At 45.5% G+C, this 21,361-nt stretch overlaps 1 protein-coding gene across 1 annotated transcript in view; it reads left to right on the forward strand.

Annotated features, from left to right (window-relative positions):
* Positions 1-21,361, forward strand: part of xdh (xanthine dehydrogenase) — a 112,871-nt gene that overhangs the window by 17,567 nt on the left and 73,943 nt on the right. Inside the window, exons 7-9 of the mRNA XM_060854447.1 lie at positions 10,626-10,706; positions 14,052-14,193; positions 14,520-14,612. Of these exons, the coding sequence (XP_060710430.1) occupies positions 10,626-10,706; positions 14,052-14,193; positions 14,520-14,612 (316 nt within the window). The remainder of the gene's footprint in view (positions 1-10,625; positions 10,707-14,051; positions 14,194-14,519; positions 14,613-21,361) is intronic.

Consider the following 21,361-nt stretch of genomic DNA (forward strand, 5'->3'; position numbering starts at 1 on the left):
TGCTGCTGGAAAGATGTTGTTGAACTTGAAAAGGTTCAAAAACGATTTACAAGGATGTTGCCAGGGTTGGAGGGTTTGAGCGATAGCAAGAGGCTAAGTAGGCTGGGGATGTTTTCCCTGGAGCATCTGAGTCTGAGGGGTGACCTTATAGAGGTTTAGAAAATCCTGAGGGGTATGGACAGGGTGAATAGCCAAGATATTTTCCCTAGAGTGGGAGCTCCAAAACTAGAGAGCATAGGATTAAGGTTGGAGGGGAAAGACATAAAAGAGACCTAAGGAGCAACTTTCTTATGCTTAGAGTGTAACACGCATGGCTGCCAGAGAAGGTGGTGGAGGCTGATACAATTACAACATCTGGAAGGGTATATGAATAAGAAGGGTTTAGAAGGATGTGGGACTAGCAAATGGGACGAGATTGGGTTGAGATATCTGGTCAGCGCAGGTGAGTTGAAACAAAAGGCCTGTTTCCATGCTGTACAACGCTATGATTCTATGACCCTGGGTGAATGCCCATGCCACGAACCAATCGGCATAGAGTAGGTAAGTTCAAAGTGGAGCACGTGACACAAAGCTTGATGAAGGAGGAATAAGTTAGGACTCCAATGGCACTGGCAGCCATACTGGGGAAGGAGGAAACTGTGCTGTTGGGACAATCTGCAGCTCATCCTCACTGGGACCAGTCTTCTGTGGGATTGTAAATCTAAACTAAATAATGCAAGGTGAATGTTCACAAGAGGGGAGACTTGAAACGTGACAGAAGGAGGGAAATGCAATCACGCATGATAATAATAATAATCAGAGTATGACAGAAAGGGATGGAGCATACAAATAGAAAAGTGCACTAACAAATAAGATTAGATTAGACTAAATTGCCTTTAAAATAACAGATTAGGAAGAGGGAGATTTAGAAATTCAAAAATGAAAGTTGAGGGAATGAAAACTTTTCTAACTATCAATAAATACATATTGCATGAGATAGGATCGAACAGTGAGCTTAAAGGTGACAGTCCATCAGTGAGCGAGGAAATGTGGGAGATAGTCATAAAACCATGATCGCTTTATCTAAATGCATGGCACATCTCTCATAAAGGAAATAATTTATACAGATAAATAGTTTTAATCTTATCTCCATTCAGACATATGGTTACAAAGGGACAAAGGTTGGGAAGTAACTATTCCAAGGTACACAACATTTTCAAAAGACAGATTAAATCAAAAGGAAGGAGGAATAGCCCTGATAAGAAATGTTGATGTGAAGTAACCTTTACTCAGGAAATCAGAAAGTTAAATCAGTACAGGTTGAGATTGGAAGTAGCAAGGGTCAGAAAAGGCCAATGGGACTAGTTTATTAGCCCCCTAACTGTAATGCTACCATTGTACTGATCATTAAGCAAGAGATAAATACTGCCAATGCTGCAAATCTGAAACAAACCCAGATAAAGCTGGAAAAACTCAACAAGTCTGCAATAACTGTGGAGAGAAATAAATATTGGCACCTGTAACAAAGGCAAGGTAATATTGGTGGTGACATTAACCAATTAAATTGACAAAGGTGATCTTGAAGGTGAGTTTGAAGAAAACTTTCCTGATCTTGGAAAAGTACCCCGTTGAAAAGTCAATCAGAGCAGGACTTATACACTTAATGGTGAAGTCCTGGGGAGTGTTGCTGAACAAAGAGACCTTGGAGTGCAGGTTCATAGCTCCTTGAAAATGGATTGCAGGTAGACAGGATAGTGAAGAAGGTGTTTGTTATGCTTTCCTTTATTGGTCAGTGCATTGAGTGTAGGCATTGGGAGGTCATGTTGCGGCTGTACAAGACATTGGTTAGGCCACTTTTGGAATACTGTGTGCAATTCTGGTCTTCATGCTACAGGAAGGATGTTGTGAAATTTGAAAGGGTTCAGAAAAGATTTACAAGGATGTTGGTAGGGTTGAAGGATTTGAGCTATAGGGAGAGGCTGAACAGGCTGGGGCTGTTTTCCCTGGTGCATCAAAGGCTGAGGGGTGACCTTATAGAGGTTTATAAAATCATGAGGGGCACGGATAGGGTAAATAGACAAAGTCTTTTCCTTGGGTGGGGGAGTCCAGAACTAGAGGGCATAGGTTTAAAGTGAGAGGGAAAGATATAAAAGGGACCTAAAGGGCAACCTTTTCATGCAGAGGGTGGTGTGTGTATGAAATGAGCTGCCATAGGAAGTGGTGGAGGCTGGTACAATTACAACATTTAAAAGGCATTTGGATGGGAATATGAATAGGAAGGGTTTGGAGGGATATGGGCCAAGTGCTGGCAAATGGGACTAGATTTACCTCGGATATCTGGTTGGCATGGATCAGTTGGACTGAAGGATCTATTTCTGTGCTGTACATCTCTATGACTCGACTGAGAGATAGACAGTAAATGTATTAAAGTTTGCTGATGGTACTAAGCTAGGTGGGAATGCAGGGACTTCCTGGATAATGTGTGTCCTCACAGCACGATTTGCTGATAACGTCGCTGAGGAATGGGAGTTTTGAGAATGTTTATCTCTGTTCACAATAGCACGATTCCAGTGGTGTTCATTTCACCCACTTTGTTCTGTGTGTGTGTGTGTGTGTGTGTGCCAATGTCAGCTGCATTCAGTAAGAGGTACCTGGACAAGGAACGGCTTGCACTAGCAAGATTTTTTAAATGCACTGTGTTAAATTTACTTTTGCTTCATTGATATATATGATTTATAGCTTCATTCAACCTATGCAATATTATGTGTTAGGGTTTTGGATGATTTTTGAGCGATTGTGAATGAGATTCTTTGCAGGGTAAAAGTGAGGACTGCAGCTGCTGGACATCAGAGCCGAGAATGTGGTGCTGGAAAAGCACAGCGGGTCAGGCAGCATCCCAGGAAAATTGACATTTCAGGCAAAAGCCTTTCATCTGGAATGATGTTTTTGCTGGTCTACCCCTTTTCCCATAGCTCCCATTATTTTGATTAAACAATTTTCCATTAAGCCAGGTTTCACTAGAAGACAACAATGGCGTTATAGGAAGACTACGCCCATGTAATGGGGAGGACACAGGATTATTAAGTGCATACACAACTAGATGACAGACAGAGTATAAAATAGGGAGGTGGTAAGTTATTCACTTTGGTCAAATCGATACAAAAGCAGAATTCTCTGTTTAAAATGTGAAACTTACAAATGCACAAGGGACACAACAAATTAGCATGCAGGCCCAGTGAGCATTAAGGAAACAAATAGTTTGTTGGCGTTTATCGTAAGGGAGTTGGAATACAAGAACAAGACTACGATAGTACAAGGCTTTGCAGTGACTCACACGAGAGGTCAAACATCAAACGCTCATTTGATGGCTCTCTGGGATAAAGTGTTGCTCTATAAGAATCCCAATTAATTTGGGTAAACTGGGATTTCGAAGAATGAAAGGTGGTATCAGTGAAACCTTTAAGATTGCGAAAGGCCTTCAAATGGGAAATATTATTGGTCAGGGAATGTCAAACAACGGGGCACAGTTTCAGGATAATGACCCAATCATTTAGAACTGAAATTAGATGGAATTACTTCCCCCAGAGGATGGGAGATGTTTGGAATTCCCTACCCCAGCAGCTTGTGAATCCAGCATCTTTGAGTATGTCTAAGGATAAAATCGACGGAGCTCTGAAAGGGGTTGAGGAGGCATTAGGAAAATGGAGTCAAAGCTGACTATCAGCTGTGGACCCTGAATGGCACAGCAGGCTCGACGGGCTGAATGGCCTACTTTTCTTGCTGATGTTAACCCAGTTGGACCTTGGGAAGTAGATGAACATCACCCATGCCTTTCCCACGTATGTGCCAAGGTAAGGGCTGTGCAAGCCCCAGATCAACACAGTAGCAGAATCCGGTTTTAAACTAATGCGGCAGGGGACTGGGAACCAGAAGAGAAAACAAGTAAGTAGTGAGGTGGAGACTGGAGACTGTAAGAATCATGTAGATAGCATTATTATGGGGAACAGTAGGCAGGGAGCAGATGAACGCAAAAGAACTGGTGGCCTGAAATGCATCTACTTTAATGCAAGGAGTATAGTGGGTAAGGCAGACGAACTTAGGGTTTGGATTGGTGCCTGGGAGTATGACATCATTGCCATCACAGAGACTTGGTTGAAGGAAGGGCATGATTGGCAACTAAATGTTCCAGGATATGGATGCTTCAGACAGGACAGGAAGGGAAGTAAAAGGGGCGGGTGGAGTTACATTGCTGGTCAGGGGCGATATCATGGCTGTGCTAAAGGAGGACACTATGGAGGGCTTGGTAGTGAGGCATTATGGGTGGAGCTGAAAAATAAGTAAGGTGTTGTATTACAGGCCTCCCAACAGTGAGCATGAGGTCAAAAAACAAATAGGGAAACAGATTATGGAAAGATGTAGATGCAATAGGGTGGTGGTGATGGGAGATTTTAATTTTCCCAACATTGACTGGGATACACTTAGCATCAGAGGTCTGGGTGGGGTAGAATTTGTAAGAAGCATCTAGGAGATTTTTCTAGGGCAGTATGTCAATAGTCCGACAAGGGAAGGGGCCATATTGGACCTGGTATTGGGGAATGAGCCAGGACAGGTGGTAGACAGGTGCATGGGGGATTTCTTTGGGAATAGTGACCACAATTCTGTAAGTTTTAGAATACTCATAGACAAAGATGAGAGTGGTCCTAAAGGAAGAGTGCTAAACTGGGCCAAGGCCAATTATATCAAAATTAGGCAGGAGCTGGGAAATGTGGATTGGACACAGCTATTTGATGGAAGTCCACATTTGATATGAGGGAGGCTTTCAAAGATAGGTTAAAGATAGTGCAGGATATTCATGTCCTGTTGAAGGCAAAGGATAGGAAATTCAAGATTCATGAACCATGGATGACAGGAGAAATTGTATGACGAGCCAAGAGGAAAAGGGAAATGTACATAAGGTCTAGCCAGCTAAGAACAGAACGGGCCCTGGAGGAATATCAGAAGAGTAGGACAAGTATTAAACGAGGAATTAAGCGGGCTTAAAGGGGTCATGAAATAGCTTTAGCAAGTCTTTAAGGAGAATCCCAAAGCCTTTTATTCTTATATAAGAAGCAAGCGGGTAACTAGAGAAAGGATTGGTCCACTGAGGGATAAGGAAGGAAGGCTGTGTGTCGAACCTGAGAGAATGGGTGAGATTCTGAATGAGTACTTTGTATCAGTGTTCACTGAGGAGAGGGACATGATGAATGTTGAGATTAGAGATAGAAGTTTGATTAGTCTGGATCACGTTGACATAAGTAGGGAAGATGTGTTGGGTATGCTCGAGGTTATTAAGGTGAACAAATCCCCAGGACTGGATGGGATCTATCCCAGATTGTTGAGGGAGGCGAGAGAGGAAATAGCTGGGGCCCTGACAGATATCTTTATGGCATTCTTAAATACAGGTGAGGTGCCGGAGGACTAGAGCATTGCTCGTGTTGTCCCCCTGTTAAAAAAAGGGTAGGAGAGATATTCCGGGTAACTACAGACCAGTGAGCCTGACGTCAGTGGTGGGAAAGTTGCTGGAGATGGTACTAAGGGATAGGATCTATTTACATTTAGAAAAGAATGGGCTTATCAATGATAGGCAACATGGTTTGTGCAGGGAAGATCATGCCTTACCAACTTAAAAGAGTTCTTTGAGGAAGTGACCAAGTTGATAGATGAAGATGTCATATACATGGACTTTAGTAAGGCCTTTGATAAGGTTCCCCATTGTAGACTAATAGAGGAAGTGAAGTCACATGGTGTGCAGTGTGTTCTAGCTTGGTGGACAAATAACTGGTTGAGCAACAGGAGACAGAGAGTAGTAGTTGAAGGGAGTTTCTTGAAATGGAGAAAGGTGACCAGTGGTGATCCACAGGGGTCAGTATTGGGGCCACTGTTGTTTGTAATATACATAAATGCTGAAAATGTGTTGCTGGTTAAAGCACAGCAGGTTAGGCAGCATCCAAAGAACAGGAAATTCGACGTTTCGGGCCAGAGCCCTTCATCAGGAATCTGATGACGGGCTCTGGCCCGAAACGGCGAATTTCCTGTTCCTTGGATGCTGCCTAACCTGCTGTGCTTTAACCAGCAACACATTTTCAGCTCTGAGCTCCAGCATCTGCAGACCTCACTTTTTACTCGAATATACATAAATGATCTGGAAGATGGCATTGCTGGTATGATCAGCAAGTTTGCAGATGACACGAAGATTGGTGGAGTAGCAGAAAGCATAAGGGACTATCGGAGGATATAGATAGACTGGGGAGTTGGGCGGAAAAGTGGCAGATGGTTTTCATTCCAGACAAATGTGAGGTGATGCATTTAGGCGAGACTAAATCTAGAGGGAATATACAATGAATGGAAGAGCCTTAGGAAAAGTTGATGAGCAGAGAGATCTTGGAATGCAGGTCCATTGTACCCTGAAGGTTGCTGCACAGGTGGATAGAGTGGTCAAGAAGGGAAATAGTATGCTTACCTTCATCGGACGGGGTATTGAGTATAAGAGCTGGCAAGTCATGTTAAAATTGTCCAAGACATTGGTTCGGCTGCATTTAGAATACTGTGTACAGTTCTGGTCACCACATTACCAAAACGATGTGGACGCTTTGGAGAGGGTGCAGAGAAGGTTTAAGAGGATGTTGCCTGGTATGGAAGGTGCTAGCTCTGAAGAGAGGTTGAGTAGGTTAGGTTTATTTTCATTAGAAAAAAGGAGTTTGAGGGGGGACCCGAAGGGTATAGACAGGGTGGATAGAGACAAGCCTTTTCCCAGGGTGAAAGATTCAATTATGAGAGGTCACGCTTTCAAGATGAGAGGTGGAAAGTTTAAGGGGGATACTGCGGCAAGTACTTAACACAGAGGGTGGTGGGCGTTTGGAACGCATTGCCAGCAGAGGAGGTAGAGGCAGGCACGGGAGATTCATTGAAAATGCGTCTGGACAGATGCATGAGTAGGTGGGGAACAGAGGGATACAGATGCTTAGGAATTGGGCGATAGGTTTAGACTGTAGGTTTGGATCAGGTCAGGCTTGGAGGGCTGAAGGGCCTGTTCCTGGGCTGTAAATTTTCTTTGTTCTTTGTTCAGGTGGCTAATAGCAGAAATGGCCATGAGACTGTCTAACAACTATAATCAAGCATGCTGGGGATTTCAGTCAGGCCTCAGATTTGAGTCTGGCCTCAGTTAAAACTCTTGAGATCTTCAATTCCTGCGTTGACCAAATAAGGCATGTCTTTTTTTTCTCCTTTCCAGCCATTGAATTGCTGTGGTCAGAGTGGGAAAGAAAATGGCTGCTGTAAGGGGCAGTTTGGAGCTCATCACCTAGGAGTGAGTATATCTGAATGTCATAAAGTCAGTTTCCTGGTGCTACGTCTGTGGTTTTTCATCTGCATGTGCATTTTGTGCATTTCTTCCTGGGCATAAATGCACCTTCCAGGGCATGTTTACATTGATGTCTAGACATTCAGGCACCCACTACTAACTTAGATGGAGTGCCACTGTTCGGTGTACACACCTGGGAGTTGTTTACCTGTAAACCCCATTGGCTGGGCTCAAATGATGGGATCAGGCTTTGATCAATTCATTGGCTGAGTGCCAGAGATCTTTCTGGAAAGTAGCACATTTTACAGAACAAGGAAATGTTTTTCTCAGAGGAGAAAAAGCCCCCAGTACCACACTGGAAAGACATGTGCCTTGATACAGTAGCTTGTGTCGATGTTTGTCCTGAGCAGCTCCGTAACATCATAGAATCTGTCCAGCGTGGAATAGGCCATTGGGCCCAACAAGTCACACCGACCTTCCAAAGTGTAACCCACCCAGCCCCATTCCCCTACTCTATTACTCAACATTTACCCCTGACTAATACACTTTACCTACACATCCCCGAACACTATGGCCAATTTAATGTGGCTAACCTGGCATCTTTGGACTGTGGGAGGAAACCGGAGCACCCAGAGGAAACCCACGCAGACACGGGGAGAATGTGTAAACTCCACACAGGCAGTCGCCTGGGGATAGAATTGAACCTGGGTCCCTGGCGCTGTGAGACAGCAGTGCTAACCACTGTGCCACCATGAAACCAGACACTGTGCTCTACGATCTGTCCCCGGGACTCATACCGAGACAAACATCGACTGTGCCTGGAGGACCATCAAGTCAGTGAGAAACGCTGCTAGGTCTGCCTGAAACTTGTTGGTCTTCCAGAACCAGGAGTTGAACCTGACTGAGTGTTGCAGACTGGCACATTCCAAGGTCCAGGACTACGTGCTGAGGGACGCGCTGAAGCTTGGGGCAGCTGCTGCCAAGGCGCTGTGGGGAAAGGGCACTGTCTGAGGTCTTCCTGCTGAAGTTAAATAGGAGTCCATGACAGTACCAGACCCTCCTGGAGCCTCAAATGCATGTAAATATAGTCCTAGATTGTGTAAGAGATACCTTTGGTTTGTTACAATGGAAACAACCTCCAATGTTTCTTTGTTTCCTTGATATGATACTGTACAGAACTGAACTGCATTTGTGACAATGTATTCATATAAAGATATTTTTTATCAGTAAAGTATACCTTTGAAATTAAAGGAAGGTCATCTTCAGAGGGCACTTTGGCCAATTCACTTGAATCGAGTCGTATTTGATTCAAGCCAAATTTATAGTTAGAATGAGGGTTAAATGTGGATTAAGTGAAGTGAGATAAAGTGAATGAAAGTTGAAGTTATGTTAAGATGAACTAATGTATAAATGTTGCATTAAATGTACAGGAGACTCTGTTGGCGCATACATTGTATTCCTCGACACACTGTGACACTTAAAGTGGAATCGCATCATAGCCAGCACAAGTTCACATTTTGGAAACAGCATTAGTCTATTCATCAATCGCATTACAGCCAACTGGCATTAACAAAACACATGTATTAGCCAAATTCCCTGTATGCTTATATTAAGTATTGGCACTTCAAGAGTTAAATAAAAGGCGTGCTTGTATATTTAAGTTCTGAGTCAGTTCCCTGCGTTTTGCCTGTCACACAAGGGAAGAATACCTGGGCAAAAGGTTTGAGTACGCACACCAGCGAACCTCAGTTCATACCAATTTCTTCCATGGGTGCTATGCAAACGGAAAAGTGGAAAAATAGTCCCACTGTGTCCCTACCTCCATCAGAGTTAGGTCTTGGTGATGGTTCCATTTCAGTTTCATAAGGCAATAAATATTGGCAATTATAGAATCCCTACAGTGTGGAGACAGGCCATTCAGCCCAACAAGTTCACACTGACTCTCCAAAGAGCATTCCATCCAGACTCACCCCCTGAGCTATCCCTCTAACCTTGCATTTCCCAAGGCCAATCCACCTAACCTATACTCCCTGGATGCTATGGGAATTTAGTATAGCTAATCCACAGAACCGGCAATGACTGGACACCGGAGCCCCTGGATGAATCCTGCACAGACAATGTGCAAAGAACAGTACAGCACAGGAACAGGCTCTTCAGCCCTCCAAACTCACACTGACACATTTTGCCCTTCCACACGAAAACTGCCTTCACTTACAGGATCCTTATCTATCTATTCCCTTCCTATTCTTGTATCTGTCCAGGTGCCTCTTGAATGCTGCTATTGTCTTTGCTTGCACCATCTCCTCTGGCAGTGCGTTTCAGGCACTCACCACCCTTTGTGTGAAAAACCTGCCTCACTCATCTCTTTTAAACTCCCCCCCCCTTACTCCTTGAACCTGTGTCCACTAGTAATTGACCCTTCCATCCCTGGGAAAAAGCCTCACATTTTCCACTCCGTTGACAATCACCCCTCAACCTCCTGCGTTCCAGAGAAAACAAGCCTCAGTCTATCCAACCTTTCATCATATCTAACATCTCCCATCCCATGCAACTTTTCTGCACCCTCTCCAAAGCATCCACATCCTTTTGGTAGTGCGGTGACCAGAACTTTGGGCAGTATTCCAAATGTGGCCTAACTAGGCCTCTGTAAAGATACAGCATAGCTCTTCTATCCTTACACTCGATACTCTAAGCCTCTTTTTAACTATCTACACCGCCACTGTTAGCCAGATCTGGACCCACACACCCAGATCCCTGTACAAATCAAACTCCATACGTACTATCACCCAAGGCTGGAATTGAACCGAGGTCAACAGGATTGTGAGCCTGCAGTGCTAACCACTGAGCCACCACACTAGCAATAACAGCCGTGAAGATTTGTAAGCTGAATGCATGATTGTTTTACTCCTTTTTAGCCATCAAACTGCTGTGGTCAGAATGGGACAGAAAATGGCTGCTGCAAGGGGCAGTTTGGAGTTAATCCACCTGGGGTTAGTATATCTGAATGTCATTAAAGTCATCCGGTGCTACTTCTGTGTTTTTTCCATGTGTTTCGATGCATGTATACGCTGCATGTTTACATGTGTATGTATAATGATAATCACAGTGGCTGAAATTTAACATTGGTGGTGGGTGCCCTGTCCAAGCCACACTTCTTTGAGAAAGACCCTGTGGAATTAAATCTGTCCATCAGGCACTTAACTAGCCAGCACGGGGCCAACCCTAGAGTTTAGGACCCGAGAGTGTCAGGTACATTTATCAAAGTATATTCCAGAAGTGACAACTAATCACTTGCTCTTTGTTACAGATGTCACCCAGGCTTTTCGAACCATCAGAGTTTAAACCTCTGGATCCCACTCAGGAGCCGATCTTCCCCCCAGAGCTCCTGGTAGGTACAAATGTGACATTCCTTTGACAGAAGGACAGGCCAATTGCTCAGGTGTGTCGTTGCAGATTAACCCTACCCCCTCACCTTGGGTGACCCACATTAGATCTCTGTCAAAAAGCATGACGCTGGAAAAGCACAGCCGGTCAGGAAGTTAACGTGGAGCTGGAGAGTCGATGTTTCGAGATTAAGCTCTTCATCAGGAATGAATTCGAAAATGTCGACTCTCCTGCTCCTCAGACGTGCCTGACCGGCTGTGCTTTTCCAGCACCATGCTTTCTGACTCCAGCATCTGCAGTCCTCACTTTCCTCACAGTCCTCGCATTAGACCCCCACCCAGGAAGGCGCTTGTTTCATTTATGCTTTTGAGTCAGACCCCTTGCCTCACCATTCCCTATCTCTATAACCTCCTCTACTCCTTTCGAGTCTCAGAGTTTATTCCAGCTGTGATGCATAGAATCACAGGCCATTCAGCCCATTGTGGCTGTACCAGCTTGTCAAGTGAGCAACATTACCCAGAGCCAATCTCCCGGCTTTTCCCCATACACCATTTCCATCCAAATAACCAATCCGTGCCCGCTTACTTGCCTCAACTGAACCTCCCTCCACCACATTTATATAAATTAATTACTCGCTGTGTTAAAACATCTTTTTCTCAGATCAACCTTGCTTCATTCACAAAATTATGTTAAGTTTATGTCCTTGTGCCCTGTCACCAGCCTTTGATATGGTTGGACACAGCATCCACCTCTGGCATTATTCCATTGTCATCCAAAAAGCTGGACCTGCTGTTGCCTGGTTCCATTTATACCTAACTGATCTCTTCCACCTCCCATGCCATTACTTCAGATGCCCCCAGAGAATTGCTCCTTGGCCTGGTCCTATTTCCCATTTAAAAGCTACCCCTTTGCTAGCAGCACCTGGAATTCGCCCTCAAACATGTACTGATGACTCCCAGCTCTAGTGACTCCTTCACTGTTGCGAAGTCATCAGGCTGCTTATCCAATATCGAGTACTGGATACACTGAAATTTCCTCCAATTAAATATTGGCAAGACCATTGGAGCTGTAACTTCCGACCGGAGGTTCAGTTAGCTCAGTTAGTTGGATGGCTGGTTTGCAATGCAGAGTAATACCAACGACATATCCCTGTGTTGGCTTTGTGCAGGAAGGTCAGGTCTCACATATCTGATTCCATTGTTTTAAGGAAGTGACAAAGATAATGAAAGAGGGCAGGGCAGTGGATGTCGACCATATGGTCTTTAAGTGTAAGTGAGGACTGAAGATGCTGGAGATTAGAGTCAAGAGGGTGGTGCTGGAAAAGCACAGGGGGTCAGGCAGCATCCGAGGAGCAGGAGAATCGACGTTTCAGGCAAAAGCCCTTCATCAGGAATCTTTAGCAAGGCCTTTGATTGGGTCACTCATGGCTGATGCCAAAGATGAAGTCAGATGGCATCTGTGGTGAGATGGTGAGATGGATACAGAACTGGCTTAGCTATATAAAACAGAGATTAGCAGTGGAAGGTTCTACACAAAAAATGCTAGAGAGCACAGCTGGTCAGGCAGTATCTGTGGAGAGAAAGCAAGCTAAAGTTTTGTGTCTAGATGACTCTAGAGGCTCTCTCTCTCTCTCTCTCTCTCTCTTAGCTTGCTCTCTCTCCATGGATGCTGCCTGACCTGCTGGGATTTTCAGTACAGATTCCAGCAGCTGTAGTAATTCGCTCCTTTACCATGATGTTGCCTAGTTTGACAGGCCTGGAATGTACTAATGACAGATTCAATCAGAATGTATGTGAGGCACCTTGACTGATACCTGAATAAGTAGGGAATAGAGGGATATGGACATGGTAGAAGCAAAAGGTTTTCAGTTTAGAAATACATCAGGTGTTGATATAGTCTTGGTGGGCCACAGGGCCTGTTTTTGTGCTGTACTGTATTGTATATTTTACCTGAGCTTACCTTGAAGGTCACCATCTCAGTCTCACCACTTGGGTGACATGTGGTGACCCTCAGTTAAACTCACACAGGTTCTTTCTCTCTTTCCTCCCCCCCCCACCCCCCACCTCCCTTCTTATCTCTCTCTCTCTTACTACCCTCTCTCTCACTCTCTCTCTCTCTCCCTCCCTCTCTCCCCCTCTCTCTCCCCCTCGCTCCTTCTCTCTCTCTCTCCCTCTCTCCCTCCTCCCCTTTCTCTCCCTCCTACCTCTCTCTCTCTCTCCCCTCTCTCTTTTTTCTCTCTTTCCCTCCCTCTCTCCATCTCTATCCCCCCTCTCTCTCCCCTTCCCTCTCTCCCTCTCTTTCTCTCTTTCTCTCCCTCTCTCTCCCCCCAACCTCCCTCTCTCTCTCCCTCCCCCCCCACACACACACACTCTTTCCCCCCCACCTCTCTCTCTCCCTCTCTCTCTCCCTCCACTCTCTCTCTCTCCCACCCTCTCTCCCTCCCTCCCTCACTCTCTCCCTCCTCCACCTCTCTCCCTCCCTCTCTCTCCTTCCCCCCGCCCACCTCTCTCTCTCTCTCTCCCTCTCTGTCTTTCTCTCTATCCCCTCTCTCTCTCTCTCTCTTTCTCGCTCTCTTTCTCGCTCCCTCTGTCTCATTCTCTCTCCCTTCCTCTCTCTCCCTCTCTCCTCTCTGTCCCTTTCCCCCTCTCTCTCTCCTTCTCTGTCTCTCTCACACACACTCTCCCGCCCAAATCTCTATCTCTCACTTACTGTCTCTCACTCTTCCTCCCCCTCCCCTCTCTTTCTCTCCCCCTCCCTCTCTCACTCCCTCTCTCTCTCTCTCACTCCCTCTCTCTCTCCCCCCTCCCTCTCTCTTTCTCTCTCTCTCCCTCTCTCTCTCTCTCCCTCCCTCTCTCTCTCACTCTCTCTCACCCCCTCTCTCTGCCTCCCTCTCTCTATCCCCTCTCCCTCTCCCCTCCCCCCCTCTCTCTCACTCTCTCTTTCCTTCTCTCTCTCTCTCTCTCTCTCTCTCTCTCTCTCGCTCGCTAATGAGGGAGAGACTAGCCCTCTCATCCATTTGTGCTATGGTGACTTTACCTGGTAACTGACCACATCCTTCCACCTGTCGATTGTCTGAGATGAAACAAGACTGTTTGTAACATTAAACACTGCATTTGACCGTGTGCTGGGTGGCCTTTGTGACCAGTGATCACCCTCATGGTACCACGTTCAGAGACCTTTCAGATCTGAAATGCCAAATTCCTGCTCCCACCACCTCCCAATTCTAATGCAAGATTAAAGATGGTCACTTGGGCCTAAATGAGCAAACTATTGTATTGGGCGCATTCAATGGGCAGAGCCTCAGAGTGGAGCAATGAACACGACTGAGTGGATCAATGTTGTTTTGCAGTTACTTCAGGAGTCACCTCGAGACACATTGATCTTTAAAGGCGAGCGAGTCACTTGGATTCAGCCGACAACCCTGAACGAACTGTTGGTCTTGAAGGGCAGATACCCAGATGCCAGACTTGTGGTTGGCAACACTGAAGTAGGTAAGATTAAAATCGCAGACTGGCCAATAACCACCCACCCTCCTTGCAACAACAGAGTGGGATAGGATCTGGCCGTGGAACTGAGTTGAGTGATAAATGCACAACGGAGAGAGAGGTTCAGGGAATTAAACAGTTTGCTGTTCAAATCACACAGTTTACTTTATTGAGAGAGATCAGTAACTGTAACATTAATAATCGTTAGCAGTGAGTGGACTCCAGTAATCGGTGAGTGCCAGAGAGTGGGAGCTCTGGGATTGGCATTGACGGCGTGGTTAGGAGAAGGAGGGGATCTGTTCACCATCTCGCTCTCTCTCGGGTCTATACAGGCATCGAAATGAGGATGAAGAACATGTTGTACCCAATAATCTTGGCTCCGGCTCAGATTCCTGAGATGAACTTCAGCCGCCACACTGATACGGGTAAGTGAGGTGGCACTGTCTGTACGTGATGATTTTATTGGTAGAGTCGAGTAGGAGGGGGCAGTCAATGTTAGGAACCCACAATGCTGTTGTAGAGTCCACTGACACCACAGCCTTCGAAAGTTGGTCGAACATTTTCTTTCCCGGTGGGTACCACAATTTATTCAACATGTTTTCTCAGGATGTGGGCACCACTGGTGTGAGACCAATAGCTGGTGGCCATCGCTCATTGTCCAATCGGTTGCCCTTCCTCTTGAGCACGCAGACAGTAATTTCAATACAACTGAATGGTTCGCTCAGTCACAACATGGGATGGTTGAGTCAACTACAGCAGGGTGTCTGTGAGGTCAGGTATAGGCCAAGCTGGGAAAGGACCGTACCAGCGAGTGTAAAGTGAAGGGGTGAAGGGGTGGTTGTTTTCATGGCATTGTGGAGCTGGACTCATCATCTCTTGACACACGTTCTGCCCATTTACTCTTGTTGCTATCATATTCAGGAGGGCTCCATACACTTGGCAGGAATCAGTGAGTCAAATATACCCACTGACCATCATTGAATAGTGTAGAATCAGCCAGGATGGGTTTCCATTTCTTTTTGTCACGATCACCACAAGTTGCTATTGAGACAGGGGTCTCAATTAAAAGGAACATTATCATGGGATCCCTATTGTGGAGGAGCAAGTCATTCAGCCCATTGAGTCTACACTGCCCCTCCAAAGAACACCTTACCCCATGACGATAACCCTGTGTTGCCCATGGCTAATCTCCACATCCCTGGACACTATGTGTGTTTTAACATAGCTAATCTGCACATCTTTGGACTATGGGAGGAAATCAGAGCACCACTCAGGCACAGAAAGAATGTGCAGACTCCACACTGCCAGATACCTAAGGCTGGAATTGAACCTACGTCCCTGGCACTGTGAAGCAGTAGTGCTAACCACTATCTGCACCTCAACATGGGCATTTACCCACCTTAGCTCCACACTGCAGGAATGTCTCCTGAACTAGGATTTCCAGAAGGCATTCAACAAGCTGCTACCTTAAAGATTGTTGTGTAAATATGAGTAGGTGGTGCAGTTGGTAGTATGGATGGAAGATCGGCTGGCTGATAGAAAACAGAGTGTAATGACGATAAGAGACCATAAGACATAGGAGTGGAAGGAAGGTCATTTGGCCCATCAAGTCCACTCCACCATTTAATCATGGCTGATGGACATTTCAACTCCATTAACCACACCCTCCCCATAATCAAGAATTTATCAATCTCTGCCTTGAAGACATTTAACATCCCGGCCTCCACTGCGTTCCATGGCAATGAATTCCACAGACCCACCCATTCTCTGGCTGAAGAAATCTCTCCTCATTTCCATTCTAAATTGACCCTCTCTAATTCTAAGGCTGTGCTTATGGGTCCTAGTCTGCCTGCCTGACAAAAACAATTATCCAGCATCCACCATTTCTAAGCCATGTATTATCTTGTAAGCTTCTATTAGATCTCCCCTCAACTTTCTAAACTGTAATGAACACAATCCCAGGATCCTCAGCTGTTCATCGTATGTTAGGCCTACCATTCCAGGGATCATCCGTGTGAATCTCCGCTGGACACGCTCCAGTGCCAGTATGTCCTTCCTCAGGTGTGGGGCCCAAAACTGGACACCGTATTCTAAATGGGGCCTAACCAGAACTTTATAAAGTCTCAAAAGCACATCACTGCTTTTATATTCCAACCCTCTTGAGACAAATGACAACATTACATTCGCTTTCTTAATCACAGACTCAACCTGCATGTTTACCTTTAGAGAATCCTGGACTAACACTCCCAGATCCCTTTGTACTTTGGCTTTATGAATTTCCTCACCATTTAGAAAGTAGTCCATGCCTGTATTCTTTCTTCCAAAGTGCAAGACCTCACAGTTGCTCACATTGAATTTCATCAGCCATTTCCTGGACTACACTACTCTGTCTAAATCTTTCTGCAGCCTCCCCACTTCCTCAGTACTACCTGCCTGTCCTCCTAACTTTGTATCATCAGCAAACTTCACCAGAATGCCCCTAGTACCTTTGTCCAGATCATTAATATATAAAGTGAACAGCTGCTGCCCCAACACTGAACCCTGCGGGACACCGCTTGTCACCGGCTGCCATTCTGAAAAAGAACCTTTTATCCCAACTCTCTGCCTTCTGTCAGACAGCCAATCCTCAATCCATGTCAGAAGCTCACCTCTAACACCATGGTTCCTCACCTTACTCAGCAGCCTCCTGTGAGATATCTTATCAAAGGCCTTTTGGAAATATAGATAGATAACATTCACAGGGTTTCCCTGGTCTAACCTACTTGTTACCTCTTCAAAGAATTCTAACAGGTTTGATAGGCATGACCTCCCCTTACTAATTCCATGCTGACTTATTCTAATCCGACCCTGCACTTCCAAGAATTTAGAAATCTCATCCTTAATGATGGATTCTAGAATTTTACCAACAACGGAGGTTATGCTAGTCAGCCTAAACTTTTCCATCTTTTGTCTTGATCCTTTCTTGATCAAGGGGGTTACAACAGCGATTTTCCAATCACCTGGGACTTTCCCTGACTCCAGTAACTTTTGAAAGATCACAACCAATGCCTCTGCTATTTTCTCAGCCACCTCCCTCAGAACTATAGGAGGTAGCCCATCGGGGCCAAGAGATTTATCAGTTTTAGACCTTTTAGCTTTGCTAGCACTTTCTCTTTTGAAATGGCTACCATACTCAACTCTGCCTCCTGACTCTCCTTAATTGTTGGGATATTACTCATGTCTTCCACTGCGAAGACTGACACAAAGTACTTATTAAGTTCTTCAGCTACGTCCTTATCTCCCATCACTAGCCTTCCTGCATCAATTTGGAATGGCCTAATGTCTACTTCTGACTCTCATTTGTTTCTTATGTATTGAAAGAAACTTTTACTATCATTTCTAATATTACTGGCTAGCCTACCTTCATATTTGATCCTCTCCTTCCTTATTTCTCTTTGTTATCATCTGTTTGTTTTTGTAGCCTTCCTAATCTTCTGATTTCCCAGTGCTCTTGGCCACTTTATAGGCTCGCTTTTTCTGTGATACATTTCCTGAGTTCCATGGTTGTCCAATGCCCTCCCCCGCCGCCCCAGTAATCTTTCTTTTCTTTGGGATGAACCTCTGTACTGTGTCCTCAATTACACCCAGCAACTCCTGCCATTGTTGCTCTACTGTCTTGCCCCCTTAGGCTCTACTTCCAGTCAATTTTCGTTAGTTCCTCTCTCATGCCCCTGTAATTACCTTTCTTTAACTGTAACACCATTACATCCAATTTTTCCTTCTCTCTTTCAGACTTCAGACTGAACTCTACCATATTATGATCGCTGCCTCCTAAGAGCTCCTTTAATTTAAGATTCTTTCTAAAGTCTGACCCATTACTTAGCACTAAGTCCAGAATAGCCTGCCCCATTGCGGGCTCCATGACAAGCTGTTCCAAAAAGCCATCCTGTAAGCATTCCATGAATTCCCTTTTCTTTGGATCCACCGGTAACATAATTCACCCAGACCACCTGCATATTGAAGCCCCCATGATCACCATGACCTTGCCTTTCTGACATACCCTATCTATTTCCTGGTACATCTTGTGCCCCTGGTCCTGAGCACTGCTTGGAGGTCTGTACATAACTCCCATTATGGTTTTGTTTTGCCTTTGTGGTTCGTCAGCTCCACCCACACAGACGCCACATCATCTGACTCTATATCATTCAGTGCCACAGACTTAATTTCATTCTTAACTAACAGGCCAACCTCGCCCCCTCTGCCCACCTCCCTGTCTTTTCGATAAATTGTAAATCTTTGGATGTTTAATTGCCAGCCCTGAACCCCCAGCAACCACATCTCTGTGATGCCTACCACATCATAATCATTCACGATGATTTGTGTCATTAATTCATCTGGGCGCATTCAGGTAAAGCGCCTTAATGCTAATTTTCTTATCCTCATGATTTCCAACATCTCTAGTAATACTTCCTAAGTTATCCTTCCTTATTGCTTCATTCCTAGTCTGCCTTGAACTTAAACCCTGCACACGTACTAACCTGCTGCTTATCTTTCTACTTGACTGCACACTCCCTGTCCCTTTCCATTTCCCTTCCCCCCAACTCACAAGTTTAAAGTCCTAGTGACCACCCTATTTATCCTTTTCCCAAGAATATTGGTTCCAGATCGGTTCAGGTGGAGACTGTCCCATCGGTACAGATCCCTCCGGTCCCAAAACTGTTGCCAATGCCCCATGAAATAGAAGCCCTCTTTCCCACACCAATCTCTTAGTCACGTGTTTACTTCCCTAACTTTCTTATCCCTATGCCAATTAGCACATGGCTTGGGCAATAATCCAGAAGTTATGACCCTCAAGGACCTGTTCTTCAATTTCCTTCCTAGTGCTTGATACTCCCCAAAAAAGGTCCTCCTTCCTAACTTACGAACGTTGTTAGGGCCAATGTGGACCACAACATTTGGATCCTCCCCCTTCCCTTCCCACTCCAATATCTTTTCAAGCTGGTCGGAGATATCCTGCACTCTGGCACCGGGCAGGCAGCACACCATGCGGGACTCCCAATCCAGCTCACAAAGGATACTATCCGTCCCCCTAAATATGGACTCCCCTATAACAACTACTTGTCTTTTTGCTCTTCCCTCTTGAATGGCCTTCTGCACCATGGTGCCATGGTCAGCTGGCTCATCCTGTCCACAGCCCTTTCCCTCATCCACACAGGGAGCAAGAATCTCATACCTGTTGGACAAGGTCAAAGGCTGAGGCTCCTCCACTCCTGAACTCAGAATCCCCCTACCTGCCTCACTTACAGTCACACTCTCTTGTCCCCGATCACTAATCATCCAGATAACTCTCCCTCTCCCAGATGTGCCGCAGTGTTTGAAGCTCAGATTCCAGACCATCAATTCTGGCATCCAGACCATCCTGCGACCACCACCTGCTGCAGATGTGGTCACTGTCATTCACAATGGGATCAGCCAGCTCCCACATCATACAGCTAAGTGAGGATGTGATGAGTGAAGTTCTGCTAGGTCCTGGAACCTGAGCTCTTTGCAATTTACTGTCAATGACTTAAGATGAAGGCACGGTAGCAGATGATGTAAAGGTAGGTGGGAAAATGTGTTAGGTAAGAGACATAAGGAGGTTACAGACTGATATAGATGGGGAGAGTGAGTGGGCAAAAGATCTGGCAGGTGGAGTATTATGTGGAAAAATGTAAAGTTGTTCACTTTGACGGAGAGAATATGAAGATGGAATTCTACTTAAATGAAGAATGACTGCAGAATTTCAAGCTGCAGGAGATCGAGGTTGTATTGCATGAGTCCGGTACAGAATGTCATTAGGAAAGCCAATGGAATGCTATCCTTAACTGCAAGAGGAACTGAGTTTACGTTATATACTTCAGTCACATAAGGCACTGAGAAGACCACATCGTGCGCAGTTTGAGGTTGCTTACTTGAGGAAGAGTGTAAATCAGAAAGGTGGTTCAGAGGAGGTATTATAGATTGATACCTGGTGTCTTGTGAGGGAGAGTTGGATGGATGGGTTTGTTTCCACTGAAGTTTAGGAGAGCAGGGGGGGTGATTTATGTTGATGTGTGTCACGTCCTGAATGATCTTGACGAGGTGAATGTGGAAAAGATGTTTCCTGCTGTGAGTCAGTCCAGAACTACAGGGGCATGATTTAAAATGTAAGCTTCGCCCTTCTGGGATAGAGATAAGGAGCAATCATTTTCTCTCGAAAGGGTACGCAACTCTGGAGCTCTCTGCCTCAGAAGATGGTGGGTGATGTTTTTAAGGAACAACAGGTGGATTAAGTTATTAAGGATAGTTGAAGAATATGGAATTAAAAATATAAACAGTTCATCAATGATCGTACTGAGTTTTAAGAGGATGATTGGTCTATCTCCACTCCCAGTTCATACCTTGCTGTGATCGATTCACTGACCCAACAAAGAAACCTATCGATCCCCATTGTGAAGACTTGAGTATCTCTCCAGCATTTACTGCCTGTTACCCGTAATTACTAATGTAGAAAGGGAAGATCCCTAAATGAGTGGAGGGGGTCTACAGGAGGTGTGACAGCAGACAGTTCCTGGTTGAAGTGCTGGCCCCCTTCTACGCTGCTAGTCCTGTGAAGCTGCGTGAAACCTTCACTTGAATCAAAGCGAACTAATAATTCCGAATCGTCAGGTTCCCATTCCCACCACACTCGGGGTCCAAAGGGTTGCCTTCCAGCCAGATCTTTTTTGAGTTGGGATCAGTTCCACTCCCCACCCCTCACCCCAGAGGGTCAGATGGGCACTCACTGGCCTCCATTGGTTCCCATTCGATTCTAAATCTCTCCTCTTTGTCTCTGTGATCCTCTGTGGCCTCGCCTCCTCGTCTCCAAGATCTCCTCCAGCCCCACAACCCTTCAGCTCACCCCCCGATTCTATCCTGAGCACCCTCGATTTTCATCGCTCCTCTCATTGGTGCCTGTGTCTTAATCACCATCTCGACCTTACACCCTGAAATTGCCTTTTTAAGCCCGTGCTGCGTCTCTAACTCCCTCTTTGAGAGGCTGGGGGTAAATCTATCCCTTTGACTAAGCTGTAAGCCACCAGTTTTAACATCCCGTAAAGTGACATGGAGATAGCCGTCATCTGAGAGTTACTCTTGGGAAGGACTATGGGACGTCATACTAAGCTGAAGGCACGAT

The sequence above is a fragment of the Hemiscyllium ocellatum genome, chromosome 3 (assembly GCF_020745735.1).
Source record: "Hemiscyllium ocellatum isolate sHemOce1 chromosome 3, sHemOce1.pat.X.cur, whole genome shotgun sequence".
NCBI classification, from domain to species: Eukaryota; Metazoa; Chordata; class Chondrichthyes; order Orectolobiformes; family Hemiscylliidae; genus Hemiscyllium; species Hemiscyllium ocellatum.